This window comes from Crotalus tigris, unplaced genomic scaffold (assembly GCF_016545835.1).
Source record: "Crotalus tigris isolate CLP2741 ecotype Arizona unplaced genomic scaffold, ASM1654583v1 scf7180000023774.461318, whole genome shotgun sequence".
Taxonomy (NCBI): domain Eukaryota; kingdom Metazoa; phylum Chordata; class Lepidosauria; order Squamata; family Viperidae; genus Crotalus; species Crotalus tigris.
The window spans coordinates 270,929-284,501 of NW_024100176.1; the positions used below are offsets into that span (position 1 = coordinate 270,929).

General features: G+C 38.8%; 1 protein-coding gene across 18 annotated transcripts in view; it reads left to right on the top strand.

Moving 5' to 3' along the window:
• Positions 1-13,573, top strand: part of INVS (inversin) — a 370,054-nt gene that overhangs the window by 223,970 nt on the left and 132,511 nt on the right. For all 18 annotated transcript variants that reach the window (XR_005553994.1, XR_005553995.1, XR_005553997.1 and 15 more), the window contains 2 exons: positions 897-1,003; positions 2,769-2,981. Coding sequence is in view for 14 of the 18 variants with exons in the window: in XM_039321650.1 (XP_039177584.1) it covers positions 897-1,003; positions 2,769-2,981 (320 nt within the window). In the remaining 4 variants the exon portion in view is untranslated. The remainder of the gene's footprint in view (positions 1-896; positions 1,004-2,768; positions 2,982-13,573) is intronic.

Consider the following 13,573-nt stretch of genomic DNA (forward strand, 5'->3'; position numbering starts at 1 on the left):
TCAGTTCACCATAGCTCTCCCAGAAGTCCCAAATCTGGGTAGAACATAATGATGCACAAAATTTACCGCATTTTCCGGCGTATAAGACGACTTTCTAAACCCTGAAAATATTCTCAAAAGTCGGGGGTCATCTTATATGCTGGGTAGCTGTTCTCTGAATTTAAAACCAATCTTCCCCCTAGTGGCCAGCCCTATTTTTTTTTACAGAAATCAGCACTAACACAATGTTTCTCAACCTTGACAATTTTAAGGCATGTGGACTTCAACTCCCAGAATTCCACAGCCAGCAGGACAAAGCATTCAAAAATCCCATTTAAATTTTTAAATTTTTCTTTACAAATGTAAACCCAGCAAACATACTGTTTACCAACTATTAAGTGATTTATGTTTTAAAAAATCAATAAAATATATGGGGAAAAAAATACCAGCTGAGTTCAGGAAGCATTAGGGAAGCAGTGGTGGGCAACACTCGCTTTCTAATAGCAAAAGAATGGAGCTCCTATTGTGCTCATCTATAAACAGAAATTCAATATTGTACCGTATTTTCCAGCATATAAGACGACTTTCTAAACCCTGAAAATCTTCTCAAAAGTTGGGGGTCGTCTTATATGCTGTCGTCTTATACGCCAGAATATACGGTAAATATTATATATTTTTCTCTGTTTTCCCTGTAATTTCCCGTTAGTTTCTCCATTTAGAGGAAAATATAAAAATATTTTTAAAATTAGTATTCATAATTCATCATTACTGTGAGTTGTTTTTACTTTATTATTTTCTACACCTGTATGTGTTCAAAATAATGTAAAGAATGCATATAGTCTGATTATTTCTGTGTTTGAACTGGAATTTGGCAATATAAATTATTTTTTTACATGTTTTTGTTCTACTGACCATAGGGAAGGACAGCATTGCACTGGTTGTGTAACAATGGCTACCTTGATGCTATAAAGCTGTTGTTAGGATTCGGTGCCTTTCCCAATCACATGGAAAATAATGAAGAAAGGTACTGTTTATTAAATAATATCTTTGTTGACTTTCTCGGATTTCTTCTGGGAGAAAAAGGATGGGTCTCTTCACCTATGCATTGATTATAGATGTTTGAATGCAGTATCAGTGGAGAATATGTACCTCTTGCCCCTCATGAGAGACATAATGGCTCACCTGTCGAAAGGGGAAAATTTTCAAAGTTGGACCTGCGGGAGGCTTACTATTGGATCAGAATAATAGAAGGGGATGAATGGGAAACTGCTTTTAACTACCCGCTGGAGTGTTTCCAGTTCAGGGTGCTCCCCTTTGGACTACAGGGGGCACCAGCAGTGTTCATGCAACTGATTAATGAAGTCCTCCATGAACACGTGTATAAGGCGTTTTTGATGTACTTGGACAATATCTTGCTCTACACTGAGACAAAGGCAGAGCATGTGAAACTGGTTAGAATGGTCTTAAAAAATAACTCCGCTCTGCCAAACTATATGCCAATCTTTTGAAATGTGAATTTTATAAGGACAAAATTGACTATTTGGGCTATTGCATTTCACATGAGGGGGTAGAGATGGATCCAGAGAAGGTGTGGGCTGTCCTGGATTGGGCCCCTCCCCATACCAGGAAACAGATACAAAGTTTTCTGGGATTTGCCAATTTTTACAGACAATTTATCCTCTCATTCACACAGATTGCGCTCCCCATTTACACATTTGTTGAAAACTAAGGGAGAAAGTAAGCTGTAGCCTAGCCAGCTGTTAAAATGGACAGTAGAATGTCAAGCTGCATTCGAAAAACTTAAGAGACTTTTTTCCGTAGAGCCGATGCTGAGGCATGGAAAAACCATTTGTGATTCAAGCTGATGCTAGTGATATAGCTGTAGGTACGGTATTGCTTCAGAAAAACTAGAAGAGTCAATTGCAGCCCTGCGCTTACACATCCAAAAAATTAACTGAGACTGAACAGTGGTGGGCTGCTTGGGAGAAGGAAGCTTATGCAGTATGATGGACCCTCCTAACTTGGAGGCATTTTTAAGCATGTCCCCGCATAGCTCACCACTATTCCAATTGGGATTTCCCATCTAAACAGAAGCTGGCGTTTTTTAAGCTCATCTGCCAAAAAAGCAAAATCCTTCCTTCTTCTTAAAATTTTTGGAGGAATTTCTTTTAAAATTATAACATCTTGATCAGCAATCTGAAACCTCTGCTTATAAAATGCTTGTACTATTTCATTACGTAGAGATCTCCTTGCAAAATAAATCACCACATCTCTCGGTAAAATGAAATTCTTTAATTGACAAGATATAGAACTACTCTAATTAACCTACACTTAATTCAAATTTACTGTTAACTAATATTAACCATAATGAAGTAATAGCAAAGGCACTTGGACTTATATACCACTCCATAGTGCTTTACAGCACCCTGGACAGTTTACAATATCAGCATATTTCCCCCAACAATCTAGGTCCTCATTTTATTAACTTCTAAAAATGGAAGGCTGAGTTAAACTCTAGCCCATCAGGATAGAACTCTAGGCTGAGGGCAAAGTTAACCTGCAATGCTTCATTCTAACTACTATGTCATCAGGGCTTTTTATATTTAATGCATATTTCTGCATTTAATGAATTAAATGCAGTAAATAACTGCATTTACTGCAGTAACTCCTTTTTGTCATCCTATTTCTAGAATGAATGTAAGATGGTGGATACTGAATTCATTAAATATTGTTTATTGTACTTTCTTTGCTATTTGGTCAGTTCTATTACAATATTCTATTATTTTTAGATATACACCACTTGATTTTGCCCTGCTGGGAGGTCATCATGAAGTAATTCAGTTCATGTTGGAACACGGTGCATTATCTATAGCTGCCATTCAAGATATTGCAGCTGTCAAAATTCAGGCAGTCTACAAAGGATACAGAGTTAGAAAAGCTTTTCAAGATAGGAAAAACCTTCTAATGAAGCATGATCAGTTGAGGAAAGATGCTGCTGCCAAGTAAGTATGATATACAAGCAAAAACCTCAAATATCTTTTAATATGTTTTAATGTGTAAATTCCTGCATATCTGAATGTATGAAGGTGTGTGCACACACACATACATGCATACATACCCACTTACACACCAAATGCTTATGAGTAAGCTTTATACTTCTAAATGGTTTCTTCTAAATTCTCTGGTAAACTAGTTACTGCTACAGACAAAAATAAAAAGTAAAATATTAATCATGCAGTTATGTCTTGGGGAAGCAAGAAAGAGGGAGGGGGAGGGAGGCAGGCAGGCAAATCTGAAGAAGAAAGTGGTGATCCACAGCAACATTGTGGCACATGGGGGCAATCAATTCTTTCAATATTAATTGCTTTTTGCCCATCCTTAAGTCAATAGAAAGCTATTCTGTCATGTCCTTGCTGCCAATTCTTCTCCTATGTCTGTTTCAATCCTCTGATTTTCCTCCAAGATAATACATGACAGACCTTAACAGAGTTTACACAACATTGCCTTTGGATATTGTGGGAATAATGGAAAAACACCACTGTTAACATAATATAGCTAAAAACAGGTTAAACAACATAATGGGATCACAATTGAAAAAAGAAAGTCTGTTGTTTTAATAATAATAAAAAATAATAATCACAATTTCCCTATGTTTTTTCCTCTTTTTCTGTTAATATCTCTGTAATATTTTTCTTATGCATAAGAAAGCAGCTTTTGGATTTTCTTTTCTTTTTATAAATATTTTATTAATTTTCTAGTTTAACAATCAAATACTTAATAGACAACATGTTGTCTGGGTCCAATAGTAATTCAGTAGTATATATTAACTTTTTCAATGTAGATCCAATATTACACCATCAAATATTTCCTCTCTTCTTTCGGTAGTACCTGTTTTCCCACACTAGGCAAATACAATTCTCACTGTTATTAATAAATATAAAATTGAATATCAACATCTTTGTTACATTTTTCTCATAATATCAATGTCAGTTTTAGATAACTTTTCTAACCAAAACATATCTTAATTGCATTTGCACTTAATATCCATATGTTCAATCAGTATCCAGTTTTCGCTTTTTTTAAAAAAAATTAATTTCCCATCAGTGTTCAAAATGTCTCTATTGTTTATAATTTCAAAGTAAGTTATATTTGGGTAACCAAAAGCTTCTCTTATTCAAACTTCTTAGCCTTTTCCTGGTTCTCTTCTCATATCAAAATCTAATATTCTAATTACAAATTTTATCTTTCTAGTTATTATAGTATTTCTATTTCTAACATTTACCTATTCTCCCTCTTTCTCTCACTTTCCTCTCTTTCTCTATTTCTTCTCTCCTTCTCTTTCCTCTCGCTCTCTTCTCTCTTTCCTCTTTCTCTTTCTCTCTTTCCTCTTTCTCTTTCTCTCTTTCCTCCCTTTCTCTTTCTCTCCTCTCTTTTCCTGTTTCTCTCTTTCCTCTCTCTCTTTCTCTTTCCTCATTCTCTCTTTTCTCTCTCTTTCCTCTCTCTCTTTCTCTTTCCTCTTTCTCTCTTTTCTCTCTCTTTCCTCTCTTTTTCTCTTTCCTCTTCCCCTCTTTCTCTCTTTTTCTCTCTTTCCTCTCTCTTTCTCTCTTTCTCTTTCCTCTCTCTCTCCTCTCTTTCTCTTTCTCTCTCCTCTTTCTCTCTTTCCTCTCTCTTCTCTCTCTTCCTCTTTGCTCTCTCTTTCCCTCTTTCCTCTCTTTTTCTCTTTCCTCTCCCCCTCTTTCTCTCTTTCCTCTCTCTCTCTCTCTTTCCTCTCTCTTTTCCTCTCCTTCTCTCTCTTTCCTCTCTCTCTTTCTCTTTCTCTCTTACGGCAGCATTGTCGGGGGTCCCCATCACCCCCGGTCCGGCCTCTGCTGCATCCTCAGCCGAATGGGTGGGGAGGGGGAGCAGGATGGGAAGCGGTGATGGCGGTGGCATGGCTGCATGGGGGAGGTCCCCGCCGCCCCCAGCCTGGCCCCCGCCCCTGCCGGGACTCCACACTTGCCTGGCCTTGCCCTTCGCCCATCGATGGAGCTGCAGTGGGAACAACGCCCGCCCGAGCTGCCTGGGAGGCAGCAGGCAGAAAAAGGAGAGGAGGAGAATGAGGAAGCAGCTGCCCCAGCCGGGACTCCACATTGCCCGGCCTTGCCCTCCACCCATTGATGGATCCACAGTGGGGGCTGGTGCTGTGCAGCCCCTGCGAGCCCCTCCGCCAGCCCGGCTGCTCCTCTCCAGGCACCCCTCTTGTGCCAGCACCCACCCGAGCTGCCTGGGGGACAGGAGAAGGAAGAGGAGGGCAAGGAAGCCACCACCAGCGCCGGGCCCCAGGAGGAGGCTCTCCTCTCCTACCATTGCTGCATCTCCTTCTTCCTTCTCGGCAGCCTGGATTCTGGCATGCCTTCCTGGCCAGCGGGGCCAATGGTCGGGCTGACTGGGGATCGCAGGGGCTGTTCTCCCTTAGGCCACAGCTTGTGGTAGGGCTGGTCCACTCAGCGGAGCCTCCAGCGGGCCGCTTCCAGTAGGGATCCCGGGCTTCCCTGGGTGGCTCCAAGGCCACAAGGCCTGGCTGCGCTTCTCCCAGTGGGTTCAGCACCCGGGCGCAGGGCCAATCAGGAGCTCTGCAGGAGGTAAGATAAGTCCGAGAGAGAGAGAGAGAGAGAGAGAGAGAGAGAGAGAGAGAGAGAGAGAGAGAGAGAGAGGAAAGCGAAAGCACCTCTCTGTCTCTCTCCCTGCAAATGGCGGAGGAGGCCATGCGGAGACGGATGTGGAGCAGTGTCTCAGTTCCTAAGACCATCGGAAATATGTGTTTTCTGATAGTCTTAGGCAACCCCTGTGAAAGGGTCGTTCGACCCCCAAAGTGGTCACGATCCACAGGTTGAGAACTGCTGGCTTAGATATTCTTGTGGCTTACGGCTGGTGCAGCTAAGTGATTGGCCATTTTACTGACCGATCTTTACTCCGTTGGCCCAAAGGAGCTCGCTTGACAGCAGATGGCACAGCCACCCCTCTGCAGTCAAACAGGCAGCCTTCTCAACAGTGATTGCCCCTCCAGGGCAACTTTCGACCCAATCAAGGGTCTACCGGTGGGGGAAACTCAGCCGGCAAAGAGAGAAGCCTCTCTACACGACCGCAGCGCTGCTTTCTTTCTTTACCTTTAGTCCTTTTATCTCTCCATTAATTCTAATTTGGGTTAGCAGCACTTCTAACGTCAAGATAAAAAGAAGAGGTGACATTGGACATCCCTGTCTTACTCCTTTATTTCTTTCAAATTTCTCTGTATTATCCCCATTGATTATCACTCTAACCTTTTGTGTCATATATATCGCCTTTATTGTTTTCTCAAACTTCCCTCCAAATCTCATATCTTTGATCTGTTGGAACAAAAACTGCCAATTAAGATTATCGAATGCTTTCTGGGCGTCCAAAAACATTAATGCCACCTGTTTTTCAGGATGTGCCTCATAGTACTCTAAGACATTTAACATGTCTTGAATGTATTATTTCATTTAATATTAATCTAAATCTTTCCGCAACTATAGTAATAAAAATTTTATAATCTGTATTTAGCAATGAGATTGGCCTGTAATTTTTTATCTGTTTGGGGTCTGTATCTTCTTTTGGAATAAGGGATATATAAGCCTCTGTCCAGGAGTCTGGTAATTTAGCTTTCTCCAATACATCATTATACACATTTAGTAATATCATTTCAAAATCCTCATAGAAGCTCTAGAAGTCCATCCGGCCCCGGAGTTTTGTTACTTTTTTGTTTTTGCACTGCTCTTCTTAATCCCGGTAAACCATTAACCCTTAAATATTGTTTTATATTCTTTTCATCTATTTCTTCTTTTTTATATAATACCTCAAAGTAGTTCTGGATTATTTTTTTCTTTTTATCCATTTTATACTGTAACTCTCCATTCTCATCTTGTAATTCCTGAATCAATCTTTTTTCTCTATCTTTTTTTAATTTATAGGCAAGCCACCTCTCTGGTTTGTTTGCATGTTCAAAAAAAATTTGTTTTGCCGCTTTCAGTTCCCTTGCCATTTCCTCTTGCTCCACCATATTTAATTTATGTTTAGCCAAAACCATTTCCCCTTTAATTTTTTCATTCTGGGGCTCCCTTTGTAATTTAAATTCTAACTTTTAAATCTCCTCCTGAAGTATATTTTGCGTTTTCCTTTTCTCCTTATTCTTTTTTGCTATATAAGCTATCGCTATACCTCTTAGATATGCTTTAGCCGTATCCCATATAAATTGTAATGATGTTTGTTGCTTTGTATTTTGTTTAAAAAATAATTCCATTTCTTTTCTAATCCTTGAAATAAATTCTTTTTCCTTTAAAATTTGAGAATTCAGTGTCTACCTTCTCCTAACTTTTTTCTGTCCTTTCCAAGTTATTTTCAAGGGATTATGGTCAGCCCACATATTTGGCATTATTTCTATTACTTCTATATCTTTTCCTACCTCTCCATTCATCCATGCCATAGCTCAGGGCTTTTCAACCAGTGGTATGGGTACCACCTGTGGTACATTGTCACCTTGCAGGTGGTACGCGGCCATCCCACAAAAGTGGTAACGGGGGAGGGGAACGAGCTGAACTGGTGGCAGCACCGCACAAGTCTGAGCGAGAGATGGCTGGAGCTGCAGGGCTGTCAGGGCTCAGTGGAAGCACCAGGATCAGTGCTTCTTCGGAACTGTTGGCTCAGTGGAAGCATCAGGATCAGCGCCAGGCTCCAGCTGGAGCTCAGCACTGATTCTGGCACTTCTGCTGAGTCCAGAAGAAGCACTGATCAGCTGGAATGTTACAGCCTCTCCAGGGTCTTGTGATTTACATTCAGATGCTTGGCAACTGATTCATATTTATGATGGTCACAGTGTCCCCAGGTCATGTGAAGTGACCAAAACCTGCTGCAGCCACCCAGCAGACAGGGGGAAATAAAAACCAAACACCCCCCACCCCACCCCCACTGCCAATCCTCAACAGAAATGCTCACAACAATGAAAACCTCGGACAGAAGGAAGAGCACCCCAGGTGGGCAGGCAGGTGTCTTGCTTGGCTGTGGCTTGGGGGGCACTTTTTCAGTGCTATTGTAACTTCAAACAGTCACCAAGCAAACTGTTGTAAGTCAAGGACTACCTGTACTTCATCACTATTTAACCGGGACCAAGATTTGTGTGGGTTCGAGAAAAAGGTATATTCCTTTATTTTTGGATTCAGTTTTCTCCACTGATCAAATAAGTTAAGTTAATGTACCATCTCAAAAAATGTCCCGGTAGTATTTTTCGTTTCTTTTAATTTTTCATACTGCTAACATAATCCTTTTTTTCGTTCACCACCACATTATAGTCTCCTACTATACAAATATTTCCCTGTCCTATTTCTATAAATTTTTCATGTAATTTGCTGTAAAATTCTTTTTGATTCTCATTTGGGGTGTAAATTGTCACCAACAACCATAACTTCTGCTCAATTTGTAATTCTATCATTAACACTCTTCCATCTATATCTTGATATTTTAATTTAGCCTTTATTCCCTTCCTAATATATACTGCTATTCTCCTTTGTTTTTGTTCCGCTAATGCTGTGTATAGTGTTCCTAATTTCGGGAATTCCAAATATTTCCTATGTTGCTCTTTTATATGTACCTCTTGTAGGCACGCTATATCTATACCTTGTTTTACTAATTTTGTTAATATTTGTTTTCTTTTGGCAGGGGCATTTAATCTGTTAACATTGAGTGATACTAATCTAGTTTTTTTCTTCCATTGTTCTACTTGTATATTCATCGTGATCTCAAATCCACTCCTTCTTCTCTCCTTTGTCCTTTTTCTTCCTTACTTTCTATCTCTCGTTCTATTTCTTTTGACTCCTGTTGTTGGTCTTCCTGACTTCTAGATTCTGATTCCTCTTTACTACTACTCTCTTCCACCCCTTCCAACTGATCATAGAGTTCTCGTGCCTTATCTAAATTATCTATCTTGATCTTTCTCTCCTGCCATGATACCAACACCCTTCCTGGGATTAACCATCTAAATAGTATATTTCTTTTAATTAGCTGTGCTGTGAGAAACCTATAATCTCTTCTCTGCTCTCTTACTTTCTTCGGGACTTGTTTTAGTGTTTGTATTTCTTTATCCTTATAAATCATTGGGTTATCCCTCGTGATCTTATAAATTATATCTCTGACTTTCTTTCTTGCAAATCTTATATGGACTTCTTGTGGCAGTCTATTACGCTAGAGTAGCTCGTGTGAAATCTCCAATAATATTTCTTGCCTATCCCTTTGTAGGGCTCCCACTATCAGCTCTGCCATAATAGTACCCTGATCTTCTTCCTTTTCTTCCATTACATTCTGTAATCTTAAATAATAGGCAGCTCGGTCCATTTCCAAATGAATAATTGATTCTTCCATTTTTTTAATGAAGAAGTTTTATTGTTTTTTTCATTTTTACATAAATGTGCTTGAGAAACAATGTGGTGATTGGGCTATCAATTATCCTAAAACAAACTCATACATATATCACACAAATTAATTCCTTAGAAATTCCTTATTTCCCACATTATATTTTACCAATTGAAATTATTACATTTGTAAAAAAAAGCTCAATCAATCCAATTGATCATCAATCACATTTCAATTATAAGAATCCAAATCCTGTTTTTAAGCTTTACTATTTTAAAAATTACCATATTCCAATTAAGCTTATATAGACATATTAACACTTTGGGCACCCCTCATTTCTCTTTTCCCTATCATGATGATTCTATCTAAAATAAATATATTATTCCAAACAGCAACATCCTTACATTTTTTTAGATATAGCCTATTGCTTAAACTAATACATCATTTATTAATACTATTACTTCTCTTATCACAAATATCTCCTCTTCTCCTTCTATTACAAAATAGTTATCTTGGTTTAAATAAAGATATCAGTCCAAAAGACTACATTTCTGTCTATTTTAAATATATATTCTATCAATCAATTAAGTGACATTTACTCCTCCAACTACTTATCATCTTTAATATCCAATATTGTTACAAAAAAATCCTTTTACAAAATCACCTATTTCATTTGTTAGTAAAACAATCCGAGCGTCGCAATCTTTTTAACCCATTCAGTGGAATTTTAAGCCACATTTTTAAACCTAACTTTAGCTTTTTTTCTATACCAAGCTGGTTTCCATAATAAAGCCTCTGCATCATCAAACCTCAATATTTGAGTAAAGCTATTTCTCAATACATCAAAATAATCAAAGTTCTCTTTCTTCCAATATCATCTGAATAGTATAGTCAATTTTATTCCTTATTGTAGTTGCTAGTTGATTGCCCACATTATCACAATTTTGAATGACTTGTAGCTGAATGTCAAGCTCTATTATTTTGGGGAGATCAAATAGCTCAGTTAATGTTATTCTTTGATCACAAATGTTCTCCATAGGTCGTAAGTAGGATTGTGTAGAATTAATTTGCTCAGTAGTCTCTACTGTAAGTTCATAATATTGTAAGTGCAGTTCCTCTGTCTCGTTCAGTTGTATATCTTGTTGAGTAGGAACCTCTCTAGGGTTACTCTGTTCTTCCTCCATTATTCTTTGGTTTATATTTTGAACCGATGGTTGAAAGTCAATTTGTGGTTCTCTAGTATCATCTTTGATTTTTCTCCAAGATTTGATATAAGCTTTCATATAGTTTGCAGTTTCCAAAATCTTTTCCAATATAAGTTCATAGTCGAGCTGTAAATAAGGTTCCTCCATGTCAATGGTGAAATTGTCTTTGATCAAGAATAGTCTTTAATAGAGGGATGTGGCCAGCTGTCAAGAAGAACAGGTGTGCTGGATGACTCTCCGGAGTGTCTGCCCTCATGTCTGACTGTTCGATAGACCTTTTGAGGTCCCTGGTTCCTTGAAGGGGGACCGGGAAGAATAGGGTGTCCCAGAGAGTGATTCCCGACAGCGGTCGGGGACTGGCGTATTCGGGGGAAACCTTGACAAGTCAAGCGGAGGAAGAAAACAGTCGTCAATGGCGACCATGAAGAAATGACAACTGTCAGCTGGCTGAAACGTAGCAGTGGTATAGCTGGACGGAGACATGACAGTTCCAGTCAAAGTAATCTGAGCAGTGATCTTGATGGTTCAGCAGAAGGGATCCGGGTGAAAGAACGCACTGGAGGATTTCTAAAGAAATTTGAAGATTGTGGATGCCTACAAGAGGGGAGGAGGGAAGTTTCCCTTCCCCGCTTCTGAAATAGTGGTGAAAAGAAAGGCTTGGGCTTAAAAGGTTTGCCTACATGGTGGAATTATTATGTTGGTTGGAGAAATTTAAAGAGGAGTCTCTTTTTTCCCTCTTTATTCCAAGGAAGGAAAGTTTAACTTTGAAAGGCAAGTTTACTTTAAATCACAGAGTGAAAGCCTGGAAGAAATCAAGAAGGTAGACATTTTGAAATAAGCCAGCAGGTTGAATACCAGGGACAAAGTGAAAGAGACACCTGCTGGTTGAACAGAGAATAGTCACAAGAGGGGGGGAAGGGAAAGTGACTTCTAAGTATATTTAGTCTTGTTTGCAAATGTTAAATAGATATCTGTGTAGAAATTTTTGATTTTAAGTGATAATTCTGATACTCTGGAGAATATTACAAAAACTGTAAATAAGTGGGGAGGTTGGTTTGAAGAACTGAAAAAGATGTCTAGTATCCCTAATTTTACAAGGGTTGGAATAGGGAAGAAACAGATAACACAGACTACAATGATGGAACCAAGTCCTGCCAGGCAAAGATCACTAGAAGAGATGGCACAAAGAAATAGGGAGAACTCATTTAGAGATTTGCAACAAATGTTACAATCAATGCAAGAGATTATGTGCAAAAACCACGAAGACCTAAAAAAAGAAATAGGGGAAGTAAGAAATGGCACAGGGGAACTTAAGAATAAAATAAAGTCAATGGACAGGAAATTTGAGTCCTTCCAACAGCAGATTATGAAAAATGAACAAAAACTATCGGAAATGGAGGAAAGGATGGGAAAAGAAGAGCAGAGAGTAGATGAAATGAATGAGAGGTTTGTTCAGGCTAACAAAGAACTAGAATTAACAGTTTTTTTCCTGGAACTAGAGAAGGCTGCTCATTATTTATGGTTCCAAAATGTATGTGAGATGAAAGGCGCAGACCTACCAGTAATAATGACAGATACACTAGTGGGGGCTTTGGGGTCCAGCAGAGAAGAGATGGCCAGCGAGATAGATGAGATTTACAGAATCCACACAAACTACGCAAGACGGCATAATCTCCCCAGAGAAGTACACGTTAGATTCATCAAGAAATCGATCAGAGACAAAATACTATTCAGGGCCAGAGATGATTCATTTTTGTATCGAGGTAGACAATTGATTGTACTTAAACAAGTACCTAGAAGAGTGGGAGACTTGAGAAAGCCTTATCAACAAATAACTTTTAAATTGACAAGAAAAAAATATTAATTTTAGATGGTTGACCCCGGAAGGGATTCTGGTCATGTGGCAGGAGAAAAAGTTCCATCTAGACTCAATAGATAAAGCAGAGGAATTCTATAGAAAAAAACTTTGGCAGTGAGAAAGACCTAGCTGAAAGAAAGGTAAGAGAGGAAGGAGAGATACTAACTCAGGTCACTGAAGGAAAGGAAATACAACCTAAAGGTAAGCAAGTTGAGAATAGAGAGGATATTGATAATGGAAAAAATGAAGGAAAACATGATGAGAATAAACTTAAAGAAATTAAAGAGGCTAGACCAGTGGTTCTCAACCTGTGGGTCGGGACCCCATTTGGGGTCGAACGACCATTTCACGGGGGTCGCCAAACAACGCAGTCTGCCATTTTCCCCCCCTTTTCCTTAGCTGTGCTACTCCCTTTTATTCTATTGGCTTTTGAAAGCCAATAGAATAGACTATCTTGAACAGAGTCTAATTCTATTGGCTTTCAAAAGCCAATAGGAATTGTCCAGGCTGTCTCTGCCCTGCTGAGCCCGCCAAAAGCCCCAGTCTGCAAACAGTGCTGCACCAGTTGAGTAGTCCTCAACTTACAACCAGTTGAGTAGTCCTCGACTTACGACCGGTTGGGGGTCACGGCATTAAAAAGGTTGAGAACCACTGGGCTAGACTGACAAGATCGTTAGTGGAAAGAGAAAAGGATTTACAAACTAAAGAGTCTAGACCGAGAATAATAACAAGATCCAAATATAGATAGAGAGGGGAAAAAGGTGTTGAATCTATATCCATTAATGTTAATGGTCTCAACTCTCCAATAAAAAGGAAACAAAATTCTTAAACAAACTTAATAGGATGAACTTAGATATAATAATGCTTCAAGAAGTTCATATAAAAAACAACATCAGTACTTATTAAACTGCCCTAAATGCTTGCAGCACTTTCACAATATAAGAAAGGAGGAGTTGTAGCATATATCAAACAGAAAATTTTGGCAAATCAAATTTATAAAGATGAAGAGGGTAGAAAATAATAGAAGTAATTCTGAATAAAACAAAAATTGCCCTTGTGAGAATTTATGCCCCAAATGAGGGGCAAAAACAATTCTATTAAAAAACTACATAGTATTATTAATAAATAGGAA